Source organism: Patagioenas fasciata, chromosome 15, assembly GCF_037038585.1.
Source record: "Patagioenas fasciata isolate bPatFas1 chromosome 15, bPatFas1.hap1, whole genome shotgun sequence".
NCBI lineage: Eukaryota > Metazoa > Chordata > Aves > Columbiformes > Columbidae > Patagioenas > Patagioenas fasciata.
The window spans coordinates 10454284-10480513 of record NC_092534.1 but is presented as its reverse complement, the minus strand read 5'-3'; the positions used below and the strand labels follow the sequence as shown (position 1 = coordinate 10480513).

Below are 26230 nucleotides of genomic sequence, written 5' to 3'. Positions count from 1 at the left end.
CTACCGCCGCATCAGCTGCCGGCAGCGACTGGGGACGTGCGAGCATGTGCGCGAAGTGACGACACCGCCCCGCCCCGCGCCGGGCACCGGAGACCCCGCGGCGGGGCGAGCGCGGGGCCGCCTCCCCCTCAGCACGCGACGCCAACGCCGTTTCCGCAGCCGCGTGGGCGGAGCTGCCCGAGCGGCCGGTGCCACCCAGCGCCGCCCCGAGCAGGCCCGGCAGCCCGCGCTGCCATGGCGGCGCCCGGCGGGACGGGGGAGCCGGCCGCAGGCGCCGCGCTCTGGGCAGAGGTGCGGGCGCTGCTGCCCGGCTGCGAGGAGGGGCTGACCTTGGCGCTGAGCGGCGAGGTGGAGGACTGCGTGCTGCCGCTGCTGCGGCGGGCCCGCGGGCTGCTCTACAGCGCGGGCCGGCCCCACGGGGAGGCGGCGGCGGCGCTGCGGCGCCTGGGCGACGTGCTGCGCGACTACTCGTGGGAGAAGCTGAACGCGGGCCCGTGGCGGGAGGTTAGCAAGGCCTGGCGGCAGGTGTACTCCTACGGCTGCCTGTTCGGGGCGCTGGCCGAGGTGGCCGCGGGCCGCCCGCTGCCGCGCGCCGTGCGCCTGTGCGACCTGGGGCTGCTGATGGGCGCGGCCGTGCTGGATAACGCGCTCGCGCGCCTGGTGCGCGTGCTGCAGCCGCACCTGCCCCGCGCGGAGCGGCGCGAGGTGGCCACGGGCAGCGCTGAGGTACGAGCGCGAGACCCCCGGCAGCGCGCGCGACCCCGCGTTCCCCGCCGGCGCCCCCTGCTGGTCCCGACCCCTCAGCGCCGCGCGCGCCGCCCGTGTCCGCTCCCCCGGCCCCGGGTTCCCTGTGACCCCGGGTTCCCTGTGACCCCGGGTTCCCTGTCCCTGCGCCCCCCCCGGGTTCCCTGTCCCTGCGCCCCCCCCGGGTTCCCTGTCCCTGCGCCCCCGGGATCCCTGTCCCTCCGGGTGCGCGGGACAGGCCAGGCCGGCGTGGAAAGCCGCGGAGGCTTCGGCAGCAGCTGCTGACCCAGGGTGTCTGTTCAGAGCGCCCGAGCTGACCCCGCACCAGGCACTGTTGAGCTTCCACACCTTCGCTGTCCGTCGCTGGAGCATTTCAGAGACAACTATCTAATTCCACAGAAACCTGTGGTCTTAGAGGGGATTATTGACCACTGGCCGTGTATGAAGAAGTGGAGGTGAGAAATAAAAGTTTGTTCCCTGTCCTAATTAAGGCCGAGGATCCTTTTCTGCAGATTTGATCTAGCATTAATGATAAAAAGATACAACATTTTTACTTGGCAGAAGCGGCAGCAGAAAGGTTAGCGATCCCTAGGCAAGAGAGACTGATGGCTTAAATCTGCTGAGCTCCTAAGGAAATAGTTAACTGAGATACACAAGGGTTTTAAATAAATAAGACGGCTGTGGCATAATATACACACAGACTTGACTGCTCCTTTCCTTGCTGCTTGCATCCTCCTAATTCTGTCTCTGGTTGGTTGGTTTTAGAGAGAACAGAATCTTATGGTAGTAGAGTTTTAGATTCATTTTGATTGGTTGCCTTACATTCAAAATTAGTAAGAAGAGCAGTATAAAAAGGTAATGGAACTTTCTTTATTTTAGTGTGGACTATTTTTGTCAAGTCGCAGGGTGCCGCACAGTTCCCGTGGAATTGGGTGCCCGATACACAGACGAGGAGTGGTCTCAGAAGCTCATGACTGTTGGTGACTTCATCGACCGCTATATTGTGAACAAGGTCTGTTACTCATTTTGTTTCATTTCCAAATACAGCAGTGTGTTACTGGTACAGGATTTCTGCTTAGGACAGACATGCTTAGAGGTGATGTCAAGGGATGGAGTATGCTATAAGCATAACTCTGAATTAAAAGGTTTGATATATTTTCAAGATCTGAAGCTACAAATAGTTATTGCAGCCATAGCTGAGTTTCATCTTCATATATAATCAAACGTACAGCAGCTGGAGCAGCAAAAGCCTGAATGGTGGAATCTAATGATAAGGGATCCTTAGCCAGCAGTTTTATTCCTCTCTGTTATTAGACTGCTTAGTGAGGTCTGGAATCAAGATCCAAAATCACATGGCACCAGGTAAAATTAGAAGTTGATGAGCAGTGGAATGTCCTTTTGCTTTTGCAGCCAAACACCTGAAGCTCTCATTTCCGTCCCTGGTGTTCAGGCAGGAGGAACCATGTGCCACTGCACACTGCTCTGTGGTGCAGCCTGGAGCAGAACGTTGAGACACTTGAGGAGTGATGGAACTGTCTGTGTCCCTGTGGCTGTGACCATGCAGGGCCTTGTCACAGGATCCACACCAGAGCTGTCCACTCTGCTAGGGTTATAGCGAGGCTTCTTGCAGTAACTCGAGCTAGAGAACTGGTTGATTGTGGGGCTATATCGACACTCCCACAATTTCAGTGTATCTGTAAGGGCCTATTTCAGAAGACCCCTTATGCTAGTCAGCTGTTGAAACAATTATAGTACTCTGAAACAGGACATTGGAAATGGATGTTACCTGTAAGTAAATTAACTGAGAAGTCTTACCCTGTACATCACTGTGCATTTGTTTTCTTTCTCTGCTGTGATTTCAGAACAGTCTAGGATACCTCGCCCAGCACCAGCTTTTTGATCAGGTAAAACAGCGTTTTTATCTTTCTGCAGTCAAGTGTTCTTTTTGTAGCACGAGTCCCCTCAGGATGTCAGCTCTACATGGAAGGGCATGCAGGGAATTCACACGATTTCATAGATTTCTTTTTCCACAATTTGAAGAGCAAAGGGAAGGATTTGTTCCATTTGACTGAATGAAGAGAAACAAAACCCATTTAGGGTTGAAGAAATTCAGTCTTTGTGCTGTTTTGCTACAATGTAGTATATGCTTACAGGGATATCACCTGGAAAGCAGCATTTCCCCAAAGAATATGCAAGTCAGGGAAGAGATTTAGACAAGAAACAGCCTTCAGTGGTGGTATGTTCACCCTGTTCTGGAATGTCATTCCATTTACTAGAGATGAGGTTGATGGGAGACATACAAAGGAATCTCACAGAGGAACAAGCTTGGTGTGTAAAAGATCAGCTGCTCCTTTTCCATGAACTGCAAACCTTATTCTTGGGTGTTTCTCTGGTTTCTACTAAAGCACAGGGTCTCTGAAGCAGAACTCCCTTACTTTCTCCCACCTCCCCATCCAGCAGAATCTGCTTGGTAGGACAGAAAGTACAAGGACATTTCCTGCAGTTCAGCTACTTCTCTCCTGCCTTGGCTGGACAAGCAGGTCATTTGTTTTGTGTTAAGCCTTGTTCATCTGTCCTATAAATTGCATACCTTTGGCAAGTCAGAATGTACCCTTTTTAATGTTTATTTCTTTATGGGAAAAGATCCCAGAGCTGAAAGAGGACATCAGTATCCCTGACTACTGCTGCCTGGGGGAAGGGGAAGAAGACGACATCACCATCAACGCTTGGTTTGGTCCAGAGGGCACGATCTCGCCTCTTCATCAGGATCCCCAGCAGAATTTTTTAGCCCAGGTCTGTACTCTACTTACTGCACACATGCCATTAATGCTATAACCAGAAAAAATGCTTATGGTGTGTGTTAGAGACAAGGGTGGCAGACAGCTCCATGAACAAGGATAGAGAATATGCAAATAGTATTTTGCTATTTTGCATTTGTTACTCCTGCAACTTAATGCTCAAAGGCATTTCCTGGTATTTCCCATCTGCTCCAAGGGAACAGGTACTTGAATTCCAATAATCTGATTTAACTTTTTCCTATAGAAGTGTCTGTTTATTACTAACAAAGATGATGTTTCTTGCAATCAGCTATATTTTACTGTTAAATGCCAGCTGTGACCCACAGTTTCCAGTAATGTGCAGGTTAATGACAGATGGAAAATATTTCTTGTAATATATACAGGTATTTGGAAGAAAGTATATCCGTCTATATTCACCACAAGATTCAGAAAACCTGTATCCGCATGAAAGCCATATTCTTCACAACACTAGTCAGGTAAATAGTCACCCAAAATTTTAATATCAGTAATGTTGCTTTATCAAATCATATTTGAGTAAAGACATTCTACTGCTGATCGTTTTGTTTTTTTATAGGTGGATGTGGAAGATCCTGACTTAGATAAGTTTCCCAATTTCAGAAAGGCTGCATTTCAATCCTGTATTCTGATGCCTGGACAGGTTCTGTTTATTCCAGTTAAATATTGGCACTATGTACGATCACTTGATATCAGCTTCTCTGTCAGTTTCTGGTGGTCATAGCTCTGACACACACACAAAGTCTGCGAGTATTGTAGTTGGAATTAAAAATCAGAAAAAGTACCACCTGGCATCTTCTCACAAGAGCATTCTTTTTAAGCAGGAGACTGTTCTTCCCTATGCAGTGGTTAGAGGTGGATGAAAAAACAAAACCAAAAAACCACCACCCTTGCTTCAGCATGGTGAAAGACTTCTGTCTAAAGCAGGGACGAAACGCAAGCAGCAGTGCCAGCTGAACGTGTTCAGACTCCAGCCAGCCTGCTCTGGGAGGAGAGCTGCAGTTGTGCAACTGAAACTACAAACAGAGAACATGTTGCCGAGAAAGGCTCTTCAACAGCTCACCTGCACAGATCAGCTTGCAGCACTGGCTGGAAACATTTGCATCTTTTGTACCCAAACATGCCCCGAAGTCCCAACCCACGAATATGGGGAACTACGTACACAAAACAGCCTCCCAGAAAGTTGTGCAGGTATGACTGTGAAGAAGAATTGGAAGGTCAACCATAGTTTTATTGTAAGAGTCTTAAAATTTCAGGAAATAAGTACATTGAATAGTGCACTGTTACTAATGAATACAATACAGTCTGGCTGTTCTGCAAAAGTGGGGAATGGCACTGGGAGCAAGTTTTCCTAGCATCGTCTGCTGCTGAGAACAAAGCTCTTCTCTGCTCTCCCTGCTTTTGATGGTGACTGGGAGTCTATCCGACTCATACCTGCAAAGAAAACAAAAGGAAAGTTAATGAATGACATGCAAACAAAGGATTATATTGTATAACCTCCAGATTTTTAAAATGCTTTATATATTCCTGTGTTCCTGTTCAGAATGTCCGATTTCCCTGGCTAAACAGAGGAATTCCAAAGAGACTCTGCTCTTCTTAGGAGTTCAGTATTTCCAGAAGTTGCTGTGTCATGTTTTGTATCTGTCCCCTACCTGCCCTCCCAACCTCAGCACTTTAATGTTGTCAGAAACAATGGGCACATGATCTGCAAGGCAAAATCCTCGTGCTTTCAGGGCTCAGTGTTGCCCATATATGGTTTACTGTCTGAAATACACAACTGAAGCCAGAAATAACTGATATTCAACTACATTCATAAACAATACAGGCAGTGCCACTGAATATCACGGTCTGTTCTCCAGTTTTATCACACTCTATTGAAAATGGGTTGCGTCGTACCTGGAATGTCACAAGACCAGCAGTCATTGCAGTGCGGACAGCGTGGGTCAGTCTGAGCTCTGAAGCACTTCCTGACACAAGGTAAATGCATTCGAATTCCGCAAGAGTCACATACTTGGCTCTGAAATCATAAGTGTTGATTAAAAAAAAATATATATTTTTCTACCCTGTCCTTCAGTTTAACCTAAAATTGTTACAAAGGGCAGCAAGATATGCAGTGCTCTATTCCATAGGATGGTTCACAAAGTACGGTTGGTGGATACTCAAATGTCAAAGCTGGTAAATTATAAAAGGAGGCATTTTCCTGGAAACTAGGAAATAACTATTTCCCTATATGATCAACTAATGTTCCTCGTTGCCCAAGTTCACCGTCTCCATGTTTACACTTGGAGATGCTGCTCCAAGACAAGTTTTATTCCAAAGATGGAAGATAAAATACCTATACAGAAAAAAAAAAAGGTATTTTCTTTGTATACATGGGCACCATTACCAAATTACATGACCAGAATTTTTCGGTGCCAGCCTAATATTGCAAACTGCAGCTATGCCCACCTGAGTACATCGACAGACACCTGCTGAGGTAATAGAACATGTTACCTGGATGGCAAGGCTGTGACAGATGTAGCATTTCCTTGCCATGTCTTGGTAGTTGCTGAGAATGTATTGTTCCATCTCAATTATGCAGCGAGTATGCAGAGTATATTCTCCATTTCTCTGAGGAAACAAGTGGCAAGAAAAGGAATTTATCTTAATTCCTTTTACCTTTTTTGACTTTTCTAACCACCTGCTAGTAGGCATTTGACATCTGCTTTTCTCTGCCATTGTGACACTAACATGCTGACACTGATGTAATGCAAAGCCAAAATACTTTTGAAGTAGCATAATTAATTTGTGTAGAGGATGGGAATAAAGACTTCACACCTTTAACAGAGATCTAGTCCCTGGAAGGCACAGATGAGCAAGCATGCTCCCTGTAACAAAGACACACGGTTTGAGACCCTCCATTTGCACATAAGTGGAAGTTCTACTGGCTTTCAGCAAAATCTAGGCATTTGCTGTGTGAAGTATCTCTGAAAATATCTGCTAAATCACTCTAATGTGAGTAAAAGTGTGGCAGCAGGTTAGAGATCTATGATGTGATGAATCCAGGAGAAAATGGACTGAGGTCTCGCTTGTCTTGGCAAGTGACTGCTGTGTTCGCATGCTAAACTGATCTCAGTTTCTCCCTGATGAAGGAGATTTAACAATGTGCACAGTGGCCCATGCAGCTGGTACAAGAGCTTTTAACATGTTCGGTCTCACCACTTTTTGGGATATTGTAAATGTAACTCCCAGCACAATCTCCCTGAAGAGCATTGTCAGCTCTGGTTTGCCAGCTGCCGTGGACACAGGACATCTGTACGACATGGTGCAGGGCTCTACACACAGCTCCAGCACGAGAAACAAATCATGTTGTCCTGTACAGACCCACCCAAGGACTCTGTCCTTGTACATGTATTAACTTTTCTGCCAAAATGACTGGAGCAGCAATAAGCACAGGCCACACAAAACCTTTTTTGCCATCATTCATTAAAGAGCAGCTCCAGTTTCAGCCATCACATCCATAGGGAAATAATACCTGGACCCATTAAAATACGAACACTTGAAAAGACATAGCAGTTACCTCAGAGAGCCACTTATCCTCCGCAAAAACTTTCAACACTTGTTCCGCTTCTTTTTTCTTCATTTTCTTTGTCTTAAGTTGATCAGCCAAGTTTAAAATATCCGTGGAAGAGGCAAAGCCATTTTCTGATGAAATGATTAGGTCCATCTACAGAAAGAAACGTTTTCAACTATTAAAACATGCAATTAGATAGACATGCCTTATAGTAACTTGCAGCTTTTTTTGCCATCCATACATATGAGATACACTACAGTATATGGCACCAGAACTGTAGAACAAAGGCCAAGAGATGGAACAATCACTATTGACAATCACAGTTTTAATTTTTGCCAAAAAAAACATTTCCACAAAAAGCACTGCACAATCTGCCTAAATGAAGCTGCATTCAGGGACCCCTGAGCACACCTGGGGGGACAGTTCTGTTTATCTGCTCTTTGTTTCTTGCATCTTCGATTTGAGATAAACTTGGGTAAGATGGCAACTAGTTCTTGAACCACATCTCCATTCACATCCATTTCCATTCAGTTTAGGATGGTAACCTCACAAATAATGTGTTTTATTAATTAATAACTGACATACTTACTGTTTTTCTGAACAATTCTAATTCATTCTCTGTATAGTCAGAAGCCATTTTAGTTATTTCAGTTTCTGCCAAATTCACCTACAAAAAAATAAAAAAACTGAAATCAACGTATCTTTGTATTTCTACACCATAAGTTGCAAAAGATCCTTGGCATAAAGAATACACCATCTCACAATCAGCAGCAACACCACTTCTTTCAGTGGCATGAAAGGTTCCTAAAGATGGCACGTGGGTCCATCCTTTACACCCCCAACCTCCCAGCCACATTTCTCCACAGCTGCTTCTGAACAACTCACCCCCCCCAGAACTAACACAGTTCTGTATGGCACAGCTGACGTGTTACACCGGGGTACGGTCTGGATAAGAGCAGTACCCATGTTATAAAACACATTTGTGTTTCACTGTGAAAAACAGTAACTGATAGAGCATCTAGAGAAACTTTTTACAGGCTATTCTTTAGCAACCCTTTTATGCTGGCTTGATTTTTGAGTTAAAAAAAAAAAGAAAACTAATGTTGGAAGGCTCCCTGTGTTTTCTAGTTTTAAAATTCACCTTGAGGGAGAAAGTCTACTGTGAAAAATACATCTCGCTTTGGCACTGAAGCAAGGCTTATGCTCAATGACCGAGGCGCTGCTGTAGGTCCCGTCTCCAGGCAGCGGGGCTGTCGCGGTTTGTCCTCCCGCTTCCCTGCTCACAAGCAGCAGCCCCAGGACAGCAGGACAGCCTCACACAGACCCATGGTGTCCGCACATCACATACTCACCAACGCATAGTGTGCCTTCCCGTCACCCTCCGACAGCCCCTTCCGGATCTGCATGAACAAAGGCTGCAGGTGGCTGTTAATAGTACTGACAAAATCATCCAGTTTATCATGCGCATAGTACACTGAAAATAAATAAGAAAAAGCACATACACAAGAAAACCAAATTACAACACATCAGGCAGATCTTTTTATGTTTTATCTGCTGAGATTGTTTTCCTAGGTAAAGAGTTAAAAATCAGTGAGGCAGCATTAGAACGAGCGCTCATTAGCTGCTACCCTAGGGCACTGCTTGGAAGCATTTTCTTTAAAGGAAATAGGAAACAGCAAACAGTAAATAAACAGAACACAAATATTTTGGGGTGTTTTGGTTTTGTTTTGTTGGCTTGGTTGGTTGGGGTCTGTTTGCTTGTTTTCCTAAATTTAGACAAACTCTTCAGTTCTGTGTGTAAGCAGACAGAAACGCACCATGAGAACAGCAGGGTCCCTGCACAGCGGGTGACAAGATCCAAGAGCACTGCGAGCCCACCGGGGCACGGCTTCCAGAGCCGGCAAAGGCAACGTGATGCAGAGCACTGGAGAAAGCACAGCCCTCCCGCAGAGCCTCCATCCCCACCTCACCAGAGCGCTGCCTCAGCGCCCTGCCACGGCACGGCAGAGAAACCACCGAAGAGCATTGCCCCACGCGTTCACAACAGCACGCACTGCAGAACTGTGTGATCTCACCGCGCACACCCTGCTGATCCTCCCCAGCCCCTTGGCTGCCCGTGCTCTGTGATTTGCTTCACTGTCTGCACAAAAAAGCCCGGTCTGAGGAGCCAAGAGCCACGTTTGCTTTTTCTAGTTTTGCCACGTTTGAGGCACTACAAAGCAAAATGTCAAAACAAGCGTACAGTGGATTTTTATGTTGTTTTGCAATGTAAACACTTCTCTGGTAACATAAAACACAGACTTCAAACAGATGGTTATCTGCAAATTCCACCACAGATAAGAAAAATTCCCCTAAGCTCTCGCTGAACTTCGCACACAAGATACAACCATAATGAGTACTCTGGGTCACACACAGGAGCAGCTGCCGGGGCTTCTAGAATCCTAAATACTAAAAGACATACAAAACATGTAAAGCAAAAATGCTTGTCTGTTCTGTGAATCCCTGTTTCTCATATATAATTTATTTAGTGGGTCTTTCAATGGCCAAGCACAAAATACATTATGCTTAAGAAATTGGTATAACTATAGACCAAAGTCAACACTTATTTCCTTCTGAGTTCAGCTACCAAGCCAGTTCAATAAAAATACAAAACACGGACAAAAGCCGGTCAGATCCAATCCATGTTAATGAATGGTTAATCAACACACTGCTTCTGTACATCCAAATAGGCAGAAAAAGGGTAGTTTTCTCTCATTCTTCCATTTTCTAAACATCCTTCCATATATGGACTGTATCAGCCATTTTTCTAATGAACTTTGCTGTAACTTAATATACGATTACATTTTATAATCATATTACAAACATTACCTAATATAGTCCTTCAGTAAATGCGGCCATTGTTTTGAAAGGCAACCTGACTTCATCCCTTCAAATTATCCTTAGGTTCATCAAAAATACGCCAAAAGAAAATACATCCGTGTTTTCTGTTAACCTTCTGGCCTTGAAGAATGTAGCAGAGAAAACACTTGTGAATGACCATTTCTTTAGAAAACGAAATGCTGGTCACGAAAATGCCTAATATTGTTTTATTTAAATACTTGTCAAGTTAAGATGTGCTGAATCCAGGAAAAAACAGATAAGCTTGGAACTCCATCGAGGGCTAGAGAGCACATGAATCTCAATATATGACTTGACGTCCTCTGACACAGCTTTTCTACCCTTTTGTATTCAAAGAAACCTATGTCATAGGTAGGAGATAGCCTTGGCATGTAATGCTGACAACCAGCAGGAGAAAGGAATTAATTCATATAAGTTAGTTTTAGTAATACTGATCATATTTGAAAATTATTGTTCAGATTGCACTAAGCATTATTAAGATGCGTTTGAAGAAACTATATCTAAAGAACATCTTTGCTAAAATAAAAAGTGCTCTGTATGGGTCTGACCTGATTAAAACTTACGTTTCCTCGCTGCTGTGTTATATTTTAGGAAAGAGAGAGAAAACTCACATCATTGAAGTTTTTCAACTTTTTCTTAGATGGTGTATACATTTCAGAAATCTAATTATTTGTAAGCTGCACCAGGAAAAAAAAAAAGTCTTTCCATCTCTCTACTTTCGCTCCGAAAGAGACGCACCTTTATGGATCTCACAGCAGCGCCTGTGTAATTTCCTCGCCTCGGATCCTTCCATTATTCCATGAGACATCAGGACCTGCAGGAACCGCCGATGAGCGTCCGTCATCTGAGCTGCCATCGCCGTCCCCACCAGGCTCCGAACGCTGCAAGGGGCGCGAGCTGGAATTAACGCACATGTGCACGCAAATTAAAAATACACAGTCCAAGCACACACAGGATTTCAATTAAATCTTCTAGCATTGAATCAGGGCAGAAAAGCAGATCTCTGGGGTTGTTCTCAGAACACAGTGACCAACTCCAAGGTTCTAGGATGCAAAATAAAGTCCAACTGATTTTAGCTACAGAGCACAACAACAATGTAGCATCGTGCTATCGTTCCCACAGCGGAACAGAACTGCTGCGTGCCCAACACACCGCTCAGCTCCGTAACACCGCGCACCTCATGACTTGTCTGATCAGAGAGTGACTTCAGTCAGAAAATCCTGCCCTACGTGTTCCGAGGAACATCGGAACTAAGCAAAAGCACCTCAAGAAATCCCCTGACCGCCGCAGCCCCAAACCGTCAATAGGTCACAGGAAAAAAGGAGCTTCCAGGCTCCCGCGCCCCCGCGCAGGGGCCGAACCCCGCACCGAGCGGTGCGCTGAGGTGCCCCGGTCCGCGCTGCCTCTCCCCGCACGGTCTCGCAGCGGGTCCGTTCCGCCCAGCGGCCGCCCGGGCCCCGCTCGGCGCCTCCGGCCCCGCTCACCGGGCCGCCTCACCCCCCGGCCTCCGAGGACCGCGCTCGGCAGCTCGGCGATCGCTGCCACCGCCTGGTATCGATGCGCTCGGCAGCGCCCGCCCGGCGGTTAGGCCGTGCGCTGTCCAGAGGGGGCGGGGCCGGGGCCGCCTCCCGAGCGCCCGGTGCGGCGCCCGGCCGTTCCGCGGGGGAGCGCTGCGGCGCGGGGCGGCCCGACCGGGACACACGGGCCCCGTGTCCCAGCGTCCTCCCGGAGCGCCAGCAGCCCCGGCAGCGCGGCCCGGCTTCGTGCGACGCCGTCACGCGTGTTCGGCCACCCCCGTAGGCGGTGCCGCGCTGGCAGCGGGAGCGGCGGGACGGGGCGTGGCCGCGCGGCCGACAGCCGGTTCGGCCGGGGCAGACCCGCAGAGGCCGCGGGGCTGGGACCGCCCCGGTCCGGACCGAAGCCGGGGCGGGGGTCCCGCCGCGCCGCTCCCACCGCGAGCCGGACTAGACAAGGTACCAGGGCTGCCGCTCGGCGGGAGGACGGGGCCGGTGTGTTCAGTGCGGCGGGCGCGGTGCGGCCGCTCTCCCCGTGCGGGATCGCTCGCTGTCGGTGCTCCCGGCGGGCGGGGCAGGGCCGGGGCCGCGGCCTGGCGGCGGTGACCGGGCCGCGCCGGTGCCGTCGCTGCAGGGAGCTGTTCCACGTCCGACCGGGGGCGGGCAGCGCTCGGCACAGCGCGGGGCTGGGGCACCCCCGGGATCGGGTCACCCCCGGGATCGGGGCCGGGGCACCCGTGGGATCGGGATTGGGATCGGGACACCCCAAGGATCGGGCTCTGCCGCCGCTGGAGCCCGCGGGTCGCAGACGCGGCGTCGCTGGCAGCCGAATTTCTCCTTCCTCGGGTAATCTCCGCCGGGCGCTCCTTGTGCAATAACTCCGGACGCAGCCGGTGCGGTTCCCGCAGTCCCGTCCCGCCCGGTGCCGCCCACTGACCCGCGGCCGTGCCCAGTGAACCGCGCGGCGCCGCTCGGTCCCGAGGCTCGTTACGAACCCTCCGGTGCGGGGGTCCGGGAGCTGCAGACGTTTGTGCTGAACTCTGAGCCCCGGGCTGAGAACTCGGTGTCAGGAGCGAGCTGTGCTGCTGCTTTCCGTCCGGACGTTTGGTGGTTTGGGCATTTTTTCTGACGTGTTTGAATTCAGCAGTTTCCATAGTTTCTGTCAGCTCTAAATTGGAAAATATCTGAAGTTATCTTGCTGCTCGCGAGCTGCGATTTGCAGTTGGTCAAATTTTGTGACAGTGCTGTGTTCCGTATGGGCCCAAATGATGCGTTATTGGGCACTTTGCTGACTCCTGTCACCCCAATATGAACGTGTGCTGGGGTGCGGATCTGGAAACGCAGGAGTGATTTGTCTGTTGTCGTGCAAAATGATGGTAGTGGTAAATATCCCCAACTACACGAAGGAATTTGTGGAACAACGATGACATTAAAATATTAATAAAATTACTAATTTAAAAAGGGTAAAAAATAATGTCTTGCTCCTTGAAAATCCACCATGCTCAAGTTAAATTCCTTCTTTAACGATCATACAATAATGCAGGCAATACTGTGTCAGATAAGCAATAATATGCGTATTATGGACTTTAAGATACAAAATGAGACAAAGCCTCCCCACTAAGGGATTCTGTGATCTAAGGAGCAGGTCATGGGTTGAGTTTGTGCTCACCTGGCACAAGAGGAGATCATTCCCTCCACAGTGTGTTGATTGAATGGCAGAGAGGTGCATGGGAATGGTTACTGTGAAGTTTAGAGAACACCAAGTGGGAGCTATTGTATTTTATCTTTTGGCCCCACATTGACCGGAGTTGCCGTCCTTAATTATTGGAACTGCTGAGTATCTTTAGTCTGCCCTTTCATCTGAACCTCGGCTGCCGCAGCTTCCAGATTCTGCTGAAAACCCCCTTGGTCCGGGACGCCCACGCTGTTCCCCATGCACAGTCACACTGCATCTCAAAGAGCAGGTGTTACATTTATGTTCCTGTGGGTCTGCCGTTTTGTAGATAAACTTAGAAAAAAACACAATTAAAAGCAGCAATGAAAAAATACGGAAATTACTCCCTACCTTTTTTCTTTTCAGATTTAGATACAAAATCAGGTGATGGACTTTCACTTTGCTATATACCGCTTATCTCATTTTAATCTGCAGCTACAGCAAATGTTTTAAACCAGAGAGAATAAAGCAAGAATACTTTAATTATAAAAAGAGCCAGTTTTACAATGGGGAGTGGCCCTTTACCTGTACAGTCTTATGTAGAAATTACTGTTGCTTGTCTTTGGAGCATTGGTTACTTTTTGAGCATAACAGTTTTGCACATTTTGCCTGTAGATTAGGTGTGACCCTAATTTATTTAGAAGACCAGATAAGAAGTTATAATTGCTTTCCTTGGTAACAAATGAAATCTTTTCAATCACGTATTTTTTTTCAAGAGACAGAAATGCTAAACGGTCAGAGCATGTAGCTTGTGTCAGTAATCCCATGGACCTGCTTTTGGCCCCAAGAGAGGTTTCCTTCGTAGTTTTGGGGAAGTCACCTGTGTCTTTTACACCTTATTTTCCTCAAACATAGTGGAATTACTAGGCGTGCTGTGACCTTAGCATTCTCTATATGTGTTATATTCTTTTTTTAAGATTGGTATCTCATTATCTGATATAAAGAAAAACTTAAGGGCTAACAGGCAGGAAAGCTATTGCCATTTTAAAATCTTATCCCTTTGCATTGGATTTACAGTCCACTATTCTTATTTGAGAAAAAAAAAAAAAAAAAACAGTTTCATTAGGGCAATGGGTTATTTCCATTTTCATCAATGTGCAGAGTTTTCCTCCTGTGAGGGAGGATTTTTCTCTACTGATTCATCCGTGGTTATGTGATACGGGATTCTGTGCCAAAGTTTCAAGAGTTTCTGGGAACTCCGGTCACGCAGCGGTTTTACTGGACAATGAACCGGGAAGGCAACACTTCCACTCTTGAGAGTTCCAGGAAAAATGACACAAGGAAGGAGGATTTTTTAATGCTGGAATGGTTTCCTCCTTTTTTCTGAGCAGCAGCAGCACTTGTGTTCTTTTAAAAAAAAATTGTTAGTATGTTCAGTCATGTTTTTTCTGTTCCCCAAAATGGCAAAAGCTCAACTATTGAGTATGAGTTTTCTTGAGCGTTTATGAGAAATCCATCTTTCAAGCACGTCGTTTATTACAGATAAGCAGTAAGTGCCTCAGAGACAGTCACAGAAGTTTCCATTCAAATCTTCTGTTTTCACTGACAAATCTCTTATCCCTTAACCTCTAAGACTGAAATGTTCTGTGTTTAATTTTTAGAAGCTTGTTTTAAAGAGTGGTTTGTCGTGCATGTGGGAAGGGAAGAACACAGCATCATTAAACATGACTTCTCTGACAAGCGCAGGAACTTGGGTTGTGAGGTAGTTGCCTTGGAGCTGAATCTGGAGCTGCATGTGACCTTCCGCTGAGCGGCCAGGTTGTATCAGCAAAAGAATCCTGAGGAAATAAGTTTTTTGAAAGTCTTTAATTAATTATTTCATCTGTTTTCAGTTTACTTAAGCAATTTTGCTATGCTTAAAGAGTTCAAATATGTAAAAGCTGCATAATCTTCCTTCTCCAAAGTCGTGCTGGTTATATCATGATCAGGTGCCTGTTTTACAGCTTCCTTTTGATTATTTACTGTTTTAATGAATCTGCATTCTGTTGAAGGAAGGCTCAGAGGTCTTTGCTAAAGTCTTTTTCAGGAGGATGATACTCTATCGAGGGTACTGGTGATAAGGCTTGGGGGAAACGCTTTAGTCAGTAGATCAGACACTTCAATCTTAAATTCTTTCAGTTATCTGAGTGGAATCGTAGGGCTTTGACATGTTTGTCAGTGGTTTTGCTCTAGTGCTTGATGTCTCACGTACCAGCAGCCTTGCTTGTGTAGCAGCTGATGAGGGCAGGTCCAGTGTCCACTGCAATTAAAACTTTGCAGAAGAGTCTTCTGCATCATTTGTATTATCCCGATTCCTCCACGCTGCTCAGGGCTCCGTGCGGTGGCTGTGGGAGGATCGCGGGGGATCTGCACCCTCACCTGTCCACGCACGAGGAGCTCGCAATGGTGTTTTCTGTTGGCAGAACCTGAGCGCAGCTTGTCTGTGGAACCCGGCCGGCGGCAGCGATGGCAGCAAACCCAGGCACTGCACTGCACACCCTCTGGATCCTTTTCTTCTTGTATACAACAAATGAAGGTACATTTGTTAATGTTTTAAATTATTATACTGAAGTTTTTTGTCAGCAGCATTTTCCAATGACTAGTAGGCAACACTATTGTCATTAATTAACTTATATAAAGCGTGTAACTTCAAACGTCAGAAATATCTGTATACTGGAATAAATTCTTAGACCTTTTCTTTTTATTGACCACGTGGGCAAGAAAAACCAGGAATTTGCAGGGAGGAGAAGCTGAGACTGTCAGGTCAGCTCCCTGCTCCCCCATTAGACTCCATGGACACCGGGGACCACGGGGCGGCTCCAGACCCCCGGGAGCAGCGGGTGTGTGGAGCAGCGGGTGTGTGGAGCAGCAGGTGTGTGGAGCAGCCGTGCCCGCCATGGCCCGAGCAGCCACCGCCAGGTGTGCTCTGCGGAGCGCGGAGGACTGAGCTGGAACGCTCCGTTCACCAGATGGAACACGTTTTGCAGGCACTTGCTGCCAGTCGCTTGTTGGGTTTTTTGGTTGATTTGTTTGGGGTTTTGTTGTTGTTTTGTTGTTGTGGATTTTTTTTTTTGCATTTTAAGGCAAACAAAAATAGTTAAAAGAAAATTTAAAATAGCACGTCTCTAAAAAATAAGATTTATTAGCTACTTTCTTATGCACTATGAAATAGTGCAATTCAAATTTGAATTAAAGAGAAGGATCGAGATTTGCAAGGGCGCATTGGCTGGGTCATCTGATCTAGGTAACCCCGCATTTTCTATAAATTATCTTTATCAGCATTTAATTTCACAGATTTTTTTTCTTCAGCATGGTGTTCTAGTTAAGGATTAAAAAAGAAATCCAATATTTCAGTTCCCTTTTTGAAGCGCATGAACTGAAAACAAACCCTGTACTGTATGTGGTTTCGAAAGGAAATTCTCAAATATCTGAGGTTTAAAAACACAGTGTACCAGAGGTGGAAGAGGGAGAAGGCCACAGGAAAATAATGCAGAGGATAATAGGGAGTTCTGGACACTGAGGACACTGAAAGGCAAGATAAAGTAAAGCTGCTGATCATCGCAGCTTAACCCAGCAGGAAGAGCTCCATTTAATTGAAGTATTTGTGGAAGTGTAAGATCATTAACACATTGAAAAATAATGGTGGTCATATTTAAAGGGCTTAAAATATTCGTACTTCTTTTAAAAGTCATCTTAAGGTGGATAAAAAGACGAAACTTAACAACAAAAATACGAATGGCAACCAAGTATAAACAACAGCAACAGGATAAATACGTAATGGTTGTTTTGGAACAAATGAACTCTGTGACTCTTGCAGTATTGCAGAAGCTTCATCTCTAACTTGCTGCTCTTCTGATGATTCTCGGGGTTTTTTGAAGAGTCAAGGACCATGCGGAACAAAAGGGAACTACATGTGGTGCTGCCCTCCAGAAGGGACATAATAGTTCTAATAAACATCTGGCCTTAGTAACTAGAAGAAAATGAAACCTTTTCTAAATATTGGAACACTAATGAAACCATGAGCAGCAGTCAGTTCTAGGTTTATAACCACTTGATACACGAGACAATTTAGATTATGATTTTTATGGAATCTGTAGTTTTTGTTTTGGAGGAATAATAGCAAACTTGGGTACCCATTGGAAAGAATAAGCCTGTGAAGCAGCAGTGGCTGAAGGGCAAGGATCCTGCAGCATGTGAATTGTTGGCAATTTAATCTTGAAATTGCAATGTAAATGATAAGAGTGGAGAGTTAGTGATGTGCTGGACCATGTAAACAAAATTATTTACATACTATAGAGAAATGAAATGTTATCTTTATATGGCCTTTGTATAATAGCTGCAGGAACCTTTCTAGCAAAATCCCCTAGCAAACTAACAGAAAAAAAAGTCAGTTAATAGGATTCTAAAAACCAGACAAAGCTGCTCTAAATTTTTACAGGGGATTGCAACAGAGAGCAGGAGAGAAGGATTTAGATCTGTACAACTTGTGCAGGAAAAGTGAGATATTGTTAATATTTACTAATAACAGAGAAATCGAACATCAGAGATGTCTGGGATGATAAAAATCTTATCTATTTCTGGCTGCCTCACCCCGAAGTGATGACATTCAGCGCACTGTTAGTGCTGATGCAGGATGAGCTCAGTGTCCCTCAGCTCCTCCTCTTGTGCTCCCGCGTCCACTGTGGAGTGCAGGGAAATAACAGAACAGGGGCTGGAGGGAACACCCAGGACTGTGTGTGCCACTTCCCTTTCCACTTCTAAACAAGGTATTTTGACCAATGATTTCTGCTTTTTTCTTAAGTTCTGGTGACACAAATCTCTTTCCATTTACCTAGAATGTGAAAAATAACGCTGCTTTCACTTAATTCGTAGGGGGTTGGTAGCTCTATTTAGATAGAAAAGTTAACGTTTCTGCGTAGTCCAATTTATTCTTTTGATTCTCTTGCTGCTCGCCAGCTGTGGCTGCAGGACGGGTACAGGAATTCGCGTGCTTCACTGACTATGACAAAGAGCTGGTTTGTCACTGGAAGGTGCCTGCACACACAAATTGCTCCAAAGAATTCCTGCTCTATTACAGGAAGGATTTTCTTGATCTGCCGTAAGTGTTTATTAAAATGCTACATTATCATTGTTGGAACATCATATATCCTACAGCCATTATCAGCTTTAATTTCCTCTCTGTACCATGGGTGTCCGGGACAAAATGTAATCCAGATTGTTCTTCTCACCAGGAGGAAAACGAGTTGCTGCAATTAGCAGTTGTAGGAGCTCCTAGTTGTAGGAGCGCGTGGGCTCTTGTAGGTTTACCCAAGCTTCATTGCATGCGAAATTTTACCTCCTTCAGGAGAAATCTGACCTGATCTCCCAGTCTGCAGCCCGTGTGAGGGGTGCTCTCCCTGGAGCCTGCAGTCTGTGTTCAGCCACATCTGCTGTCCCTGTCCTGCAGCAGGGCCGGTCAGCACCTCCAGCAAAGGAACATCTGTGCTCTCTGTTCCTCTCCACGTGATTTCTGCACACAGACATCCAAATAACCTCATTCTGTACACTGTAGAAAACCTGTTGTGACGAAGGGTGTTAACCTTTCCTCCTGAGATCAATCCTTAGCCTTTCTGTCATGTGTTTTTCATAAGGGCAATACAGATATCCAAGGGGTGCTTGGGGATGGTGGGTTGTTTAGGAGCTTGTGGGAGGTCAGATTTGGTTTGTATTTGTTTGGGCTCAACATTTCTAGGAACTGAGCTTGTTTGTCCCAGATTTGATTAGCTCTTCACATTGGGAAACTTGATTTTGCCCTTTCAAGAAATAGTGTGCCACACTTTCTAAACATCATGTAATTTTCTGCCTGTTTTTCAGAAATCATGTGTGTATCCCTGAGAATGGAAAAGATGATTTAAAGTGCACTTGCACAATATATCCGGATTATTTTGTATCAGGCCTCACATATATTCTGGCTCTACAGTTCAATGGGACTGATATGTGGAATTACAGTGTTACACCAGCCCTGGTTGGTAAGAATCTGTTTACTTTGTCACCAGGATATGCGGTTCCAGGCTTTGCAATCCTAACCAACTCCTCACTCATGTCACTGAAACAGTTTTTCCTTACCAGAGGCAAAAAGTGCCATGCTTGTTTATTGTAAAATCCATTTGGCTTAGAAACCTGATTCTGGAGCAGATTCTTAAGGAAGGAGGATAAGTAATAGAGCAAACAGAGGATGAGTCCTCCAGCTGCCAGCCAGCAGCATTTCGGGGGCTCAGACAAGTGTTTGGTGCATTTTACTTGTGGCTGTAGAATTCAAGGATGAAGAGGAATGTGCTGCTTCCAGTTTCTAAAAAGACACTAGGCTATCCCTACTGAAATGTATTCCATTCCTGTCTATGCCATACTCTGATTTTTCATGCTAATTGAGTCAGCCCCCTGAACAGAGATTTTTACAGTAATTGCTGTTGGATTACAGCCACCAGTGATAAGAAGTTAGTGACTCTCTCACAGGACAGAGCGTAGATGCAGTTTATGTCTCACTATAGACATCTCGTTTGTTCAGAACAGTGTGCTTGTTCTGAACACTTGGCACCTCAGACACTCACAGGAATCCTTCACACGGCTTAGGCAGGCGTTATCTGCATCAGTGAGCCCGGTCTTTTCAGAATACTTGATTGTCGCTGCTGCCTCTCAGCAGAACAAGCAGGAGCCCATGTGGGTGTGTGCGAGGCGGGACAGCCCGGCGGGGGCTGCGGGCTCTGTGTCCCCGCACCGTGTGCTGCTGTGGGGCCGCAGGGTCTGCCCGTTCTCTGGGCTGAAAGTGCATCCAGTGCAGTTTGTTCAACCAGCTTGAAGATTCAGTGCTTGTTAATTAATAACTTGCAATCGCTCTGTTTTGGCCTCCATATCCCTGTGCTACACCATAATGAAAAGGGCTTTATGCATTGGCTGCGATGAGGTTCTGGTCCCTGGTGAATGTTTGTCTCTGCTTCGCTCCATCAGTGCTTTCCCATTGCCGTGTTCTCCTTAATTGTATTTTCTAATATACAGTTAAGCCACGGGCCCCAAAAAATCTTGCCATTGGGAAAGCTGAAAATGGTAATTTCAATCTAAGCTGGGAGGAGAGCTACTCTCCTCCATCCAGGCTCTCTGGACAGCCCGTCATCTACGAAGTGAAATACTGGAGGAAGCAGCACCCAACAGAGGTAAGAGACAGCCAGTCTCCTCGTTTTCTGTGTCTCTGGAGCTCTCAGATTTAAAAAGTCATCTGCAAAGCCTTGAAACCTTTTCATGAATAACAGTGTAAGGGCCAGCAATGGCAGGTCCCACAGTGTTCCCAGTGGCACGCTTACCACGGGTTACGTTGCCGCAAGCTGGTTCAGCTGGGCTTTAAAGGATCGCAGCTCTTGCGACTGCCACCCCAAAATGGTCTGCTGCTCACAGGGGACAGGGCAGAGCCTGGAAACACAGCGCTGCTGCTCCCTCAACAGCATTTGCTCCTTAGGCACCAGGAGGCTGCTCGTGACACCGTGGTGCACCCGAGGCGTTCAAGATACCCCTGAACGGGCGAGCACCTTCGGGCTATGCTGCTTCTACAGGGGAAGAACGTGCATGGTGGCATGTCACAAATACCACCCACTCAGGGCAACAACGTGCGGTGTCACACACAGCACGTTAGGGGAACAGGCATTCATTTGTGAGAGGTCACTGAAACACGTAACACTGTTGTTATTCAATTGCTGTCACTAACCCTTCACCTCATATAGAAATTAAAGTGAACTTTATAACTTTCTTTTCAGGTTTCTGCAAAAGTAATTAACTACCAGGCAAAAAGTTTTGAAATTACTGCAAGCTCCTTGAGGAGAGGCTATGATTACGTGGCAAGTGTAAGGTGTAACTACACAGACTACCCGGGGTACTGGAGTGAATGGAGTGAGGTTGTTGAATTTCACTATGGTGAGTATTGTGACAAACAGCAGCTCGATAAAAGGATGGTGTAGTTTTATAAACCATTTCATATATACCACATTGCTCTCTGAGCAGAGTTACAGAATCATCGTCATTTTGAATGTATTGTGACTACATCTGTAAAAGGTTCTAAAGACAAAAACCATTGGTTACTTTTTGAGCATAACAATTTTGCACATTTTGCCTGTAGATTAGGTGTGACCCTAATTTGTTTAGAAGACCTTCCAAAGACACTTCTAAAGTGTGAAAAAGCAATTTTGGGAGAAACTAAGGAAGAGAAAGCCAAGGGAAGTGAGATTGTTTAGCCTTGTGGGAAACAAAAAGGCCGAGAAGGGATGTGTTTATTCTCTATAAATATTTCATGAAGTAGACACCAGGGAAGGAGAAGAGATACTTAAAGTAAAGAACAAGGTTGATGTAAGAGCAAGTAGGTTTAAATGAACAAGAGATATTTAGGCTGCAAATTAAGCAGTGCTTTAACCATCCAAGGGCTGAGGGTTTATAAAAGTCTTTGAAGAGCAACAGAGAGGAGCAGCGCAGCTGCACCACAGTGGAGACAATAATGCCGCTTTAGGGACTGTGTCACAGGTTTGTCCTGAGCACTGACACGGCCCCACGGTGCACGGTGTGTGCCCAGCCCTGAGCCCTGTCCCTGCCCGCAGCCCCAGCGCTGTCACCCTGAGCCCCGGCCCTGCCTGCAGCCCCAGCGCTGTCACCCTGAGCCCCGGCCCTGCCTGCAGCCCCAGCGCTGTCACCCTGAGCCCCGGCTCTGCCTGCAGCCCCAGCGCTGTCACCCTGAGCCCTGGCCCTGCCTGCAGCCCCAGCACTGTCACCAGACACCACACAGCCCTGTGAGCTCCGTGTGCTGGGGTTTGTCTGCCGGAAGCTTCATTTTACATTCTCGGCAGGAGCATTTTTGTAGTGCTAAGGAAGAGCAATTAATTGGGTCTTGCCAGTACTTATATGCACATACACATGTAAATGTCTGTGTTCGTTTAACAGATTACCAAGTAACAGCTGAAGACATTCTGCAGACGGCTGTTCCTGGAGCCTGCATACTGGTCATGGCAGTATCTGTCATTTGTTACTTCTGTTTTACCAAGTATGTATCATACTGTTGACAGGTTTTGTAGAGCAGCAGTTTGCACAGATACCAGTGTTGCTAGTGGATTAGCTGAATGTGTAGAAGTACAGGGATCTAATGTTTTGTTTTTCCTCAGTACCTTTATCTCCCTCTCTTTGAGCAAATGTTGTATAAACATGAGTCAGTTGCACTCTGTCATTTTCCGAATAGATAACCAAATATTCTCTATTAATCTTACTAGAATGGAGTCGTTATAGCATTCAAAACAGGCCACAGTTACGGGGTTTATGAGTTTTAGACCTCAGTCTTTGCTGGAGTTCCAGTAATGATGGTTAAATATCTGTGTTTCTTTTAACATTTTTTTAGTGGTAATGTGAAAGTGGGATCTTATTTGTTTCACACATCATTTCAGACACAATTAGAAGAACATGTGACTGCGGTTGTGCAGTGCAGTCACGCACCAAACATACAAACATCTTTGCATTAGTTTAATGAAAAGCAGCACTTGGAGATGCACAGAACAAGCACTTCTGGTGCTGTGGTGCCGATGGCCAAGGGGGAGAAGAGGGAAATGTGCGCTGATGAAACCACAATGCGATCAGAGCAAACAATTTTAATTCTTCCCTTGCAGAGTGAAGAAAGAATGGTGGGATCAAATCCCAAATCCAGCAAAGAGCCATTTGGTCGTAAAAAATGTCAAGGTAATCCAAAAGTTTTGCAAAAATACCCTTTCCTGATCACCAGATGTAGAATATGTAATAAGTGCTATTGTCTGGCTAATGCAAGGGATACAAAATACAATTCGCATGTGTCCTAATCTCCTTTGTATCTTCATTAGTTTTCAGTCTTGTGCTACATTGATGAAATTAAGTTCCCTTTCCATGATGTAAAGCAGAGTTATATGGAAAACCAAATGTAAGTAAGATAAAAGAAAATAAACCCTCTGCTTTACAGCATTAAGTAGCTTTCTGTTACATAAACATTTACTGTCTTTTCCTTTTGACTCCTAAAAACAGAAGTTGCAAGAACTGCATGGCTCTAAGTTTGTCAAGCCAAAGCATCAAGGGGACAGATAATATCAGAAATGTTGAGAAATCTTGCAGTTGCCACAGCAAGTCTGGAGAGTGGTTTCCAAAAGGCAGCAGCGCAGTTTTAACCCCTGAGACAATTCTGGTTGAAGAATCTCTAGAAATCTGTGAATGTTTAACAGACATTGAGGCTGAGAGCCAGGAAGAGCCTGGTGACCCGATCACAGCGTTCGAGCCCCATGAGAGCAGTGTCAGTGCTTTGAGAGAGCACACGGAACACAACGATGCTCTAGCCAGCATGTTTATTGACATCCTGGCAGATGAAGACAACACACAAGACAATAAAGACTCAGGCATCATCACAGGTGAGAATAAAACCTTTGAGAAACATGATTCAGAAAATCCATCACAGCAAAATGCAAAGGAAAGCACAGCCCAGAGTCAGCAGCCATGTGATATTTTTCATACAGTCTCCCTTTTCACCAAAGCCTCTCAAGATGACTACAATTGTAGTACCGTGAGCAAGAAGTCAGAACAATCAGAAGAATCCTTTGAATCTGGCTATCAGAGCTCCAGCATCAATTCCACTTCTCTGGATGCAAGAGATCTTCAACATATGCTTCATCAAGGCCTTTTTCTGTGCAGTTCTGAAAGCCACCATGACTTGTGTGACCTGATCCAGGAACCTGCAAATAAGCCATCCTTTGGGACCAAAAAAGACAGAATAAGCAACTCTGTGCAGGAGAGCTTTGATCCCCTTGCATCTCCATCCATGGGGCTGTGTAACTCTGCATATAAGAGCTTTGACACCCTTATGTCTCCATCCACGGAGCCCTGTGGTTCTGCCTACAAGAGCTGTGACACCCTTATCTCTCCATCCATGGAGCCCTGTGGTTCTGCCTACAAGAGCTTTGACACCCTCATGTCTCCATCCATGGAGCCCTGTGGTTCTGCCTACAAGAGCTTTGACACCCTTATGTCTCCATCCACGGAGCCCTGTGGTTCTGCCTACAAGAGCTGTGACACCCTTATCTCTCCATCCATGGAGCCCTGTGGTTCTGCCTACAAGAGGTTTGACACCCTTTTGTCTCCATCCACGGAGCCTTGTGGTTCTGCATACAGGAGCTTTGATATTCTTGTGTCTGCATCCAAGGAACCGAGCAGCTCTGCCTATAAGAGCTTTGATAGCCTTATGTCTCAGTCTATGGCTGACAATAGCCTGAGTACCTGTGTTGAAAATATCTGCTCCTCACCACCTTTGACAGAGTCTTCAGAGACACCAGAACTTACCTGCAGAGGTCAAATGTATCCACCCCCTAGCAATCCGACATGTTATACCAACTATGGATCTCCCTGCACTGGGCTTGATTTTCAAAACATCTGCTCAGAACATCCTGATTTTCCATCTTTCTCCATGCCTGCAAATGACAGCACTTCAGTTTTCCTACCAGAGGAAGAAATACATACACAATTAGCATATCAAAATGTTCAAGAGAAAGCCAATATGATTTCTTGCCCTATTGAATCGCAACCATCTGGTTATCAAACTTTTGATAATGCAGTTAGATGTAGTGGTACATACTGTGACAGTGACAGTGAGGTTATCTCTAGGTCACTGTACAAACCCTTCTTTCATCTTTTGTACAACAACCTGAGAGAAACACCTCCAATTACCATAATCCATGAACCTGACCAAAGGACAGATGACCGCCTGTGTCTGGTTGCACAGGGGTTTGACAGCAGTATTGTCCCAGATTTAGCCTCTAGTGCGAATGTCACACAGACTGGTGACGGCAGCCTTCGAATCATCAGCTCTAGTGAGCTGTCTGGTGAGAGCAAAGATGAAAATACCAGCACAGACGAGCAGCTGTTGCATTTGTTAGAGCTGAACTGTCAAGATTTTAACAGCAGAGAAAGAACTATGGAGACAAAACCTAACAGCTTTATCTGTGCTGGTAAAGGACTGCAAGAGAGCAGCAGTGACAGACTAAGTGCTGCCTTCCGCTGCCACACGCACAGCTGCCGGGGGAGACGTGGGAGCGCAGGGGAGAATAAAGAGGTGCTGACACCTGCGGTGGGCACGTGTGGCTCAGCAGCAAGGTCACCAGAGGAGTCACTGGACAGCATTGGGATAAACTTAGAAAGAAAAACTGCAGAGCCCCAGGAGCTCCTGGTCTCAGACATGCTGTCATCTCCTCTTTTTGTGGATAAGCCCTGTCCTTCTGATTCTCACACCAGTCACAGGGAGGGGTCCAGACTGGCACCTGCGGTTATAGAGAGACCAGTAGAACTATTGGGGGAAAACAACAGGAAGAATGGAAAAAAAATGAAACTTGTACAAGCCCTGGCCCAAGAGGACAACTGCTACATGAAAGTAGCCTAGCTTGCCAAGACTGATCAAACCAGTCTTTGGAAATAAACTGTATGGCAAATGGAAATGTTGCTTGTTCTTCCATCCTAGCCTGAAGCGAGGGCTGCCGCAGGTGAGCCGTGGATCCAGGGCTGTGAGCTCCAGCCGCAGCAGCGCTGGCGCCCGGTGCGCCCTGCGGCACGGCAGAGCCGGCACCTGCCCGCTGCCGTACGGCTCTGTCGGGGGGAGAAGCCGGAGCTGAAGTTTCTCTGGCTGTGGTTGTTCTCTACAGGTGAGCAGGAGTTGTTGGTCAACACCTGTTGCCCAGGCTCTGGGTGTTCCTTTGGAAGCACACGAAGGTGATGTGGAGCTAACGCACCTGCGAGTGGGACGTAGGTACAGGTCCCAGGGAAGTGACTGACGGGCACTGGCAGCGTCACACAGCTGCCAGGACCTACTTACTGCGGGGAGCAGGGACGGGCTGTGTTCCCAGCCCCGGCATGGCCCTTGTGTGTCTAAACTTGCTCAGTCAAGACCGGAAATAAAGATTACTGTAATTTGGGCTTGAGCAATGCTGTTGTTGATGATTAGTATCTTATTCTG

The 26230-nt window shown here is 46.4% G+C and overlaps 3 protein-coding genes and 1 long non-coding RNA gene across 13 annotated transcripts in view; 2 read left to right on the top strand and 2 right to left on the bottom strand.

The window, feature by feature from the left end:
* Window positions 1-731, bottom strand: part of LOC136108479 (uncharacterized) — a 136906-nt gene extending 136175 nt beyond the window's left edge. The window contains exon 1 of one of the 2 annotated variants that reach the window (XR_011741527.1): window positions 330-731. This is a non-coding gene — a long non-coding RNA (uncharacterized lncRNA). The remainder of the gene's footprint in view (window positions 1-329) is intronic. The other variant, XR_010652396.2, reaches the window with a different exon arrangement.
* KDM8 (lysine demethylase 8) lies at window positions 190-7806 on the top strand. 2 transcript variants are annotated; one of them, XM_065850269.2, is made up of 7 exons: window positions 190-726; window positions 1048-1199; window positions 1624-1756; window positions 2607-2648; window positions 3388-3537; window positions 3926-4018; window positions 4117-7806. In XM_065850269.2, exons 1-7 carry the CDS (start codon window positions 235-237, stop codon window positions 4279-4281), a joined length of 1227 nt encoding a protein of 408 aa, XP_065706341.2. In that variant the 5' UTR covers window positions 190-234; the 3' UTR covers window positions 4282-7806. The 2 variants fall into 2 exon arrangements, with proteins under 2 accessions (XP_065706341.2, XP_071671463.1); XM_071815362.1 differs by having other exon boundaries at window positions 192-504.
* NSMCE1 (NSE1 homolog, SMC5-SMC6 complex component) lies at window positions 4768-12009 on the bottom strand. Of its 7 annotated transcripts, none has more exons than XM_065850273.2 (8): window positions 11986-12009; window positions 10747-10905; window positions 8463-8584; window positions 7700-7777; window positions 7117-7263; window positions 6051-6167; window positions 5454-5574; window positions 4768-4991 (listed from the first exon to the last, which is right to left on the bottom strand). In XM_065850273.2, the coding sequence occupies exons 2-8, from the start codon at window positions 10862-10864 to the stop codon at window positions 4909-4911; spliced, it is 786 nt and encodes a 261-aa protein (XP_065706345.1). In that variant the 5' UTR covers window positions 10865-10905; window positions 11986-12009; the 3' UTR covers window positions 4768-4908. The 7 variants fall into 7 exon arrangements, with proteins under 7 accessions (XP_065706345.1, XP_065706342.1, XP_071671465.1 ...); XM_065850270.2 differs by lacking the exon at window positions 11986-12009 and adding an exon at window positions 11493-11650; XM_071815364.1 differs by lacking the exon at window positions 11986-12009 and adding an exon at window positions 11506-11581.
* Window positions 11641-26195, top strand: IL4R (interleukin 4 receptor). 2 transcript variants are annotated; one of them, XM_071815358.1, is made up of 11 exons: window positions 11641-11981; window positions 14838-14994; window positions 15639-15751; window positions 18172-18313; window positions 19069-19223; window positions 20248-20402; window positions 20997-21153; window positions 22168-22267; window positions 22881-22950; window positions 23088-23164; window positions 23266-26195. In XM_071815358.1, the coding sequence occupies exons 3-11, from the start codon at window positions 15682-15684 to the stop codon at window positions 25658-25660; spliced, it is 3321 nt and encodes a 1106-aa protein (XP_071671459.1). In that variant the 5' UTR covers window positions 11641-11981; window positions 14838-14994; window positions 15639-15681; the 3' UTR covers window positions 25661-26195. The 2 variants fall into 2 exon arrangements, with proteins under 2 accessions (XP_071671459.1, XP_065706340.2); XM_065850268.2 differs by lacking the exon at window positions 14838-14994.
* The last annotated feature ends 35 nt before the right edge of the window (window positions 26196-26230 follow it).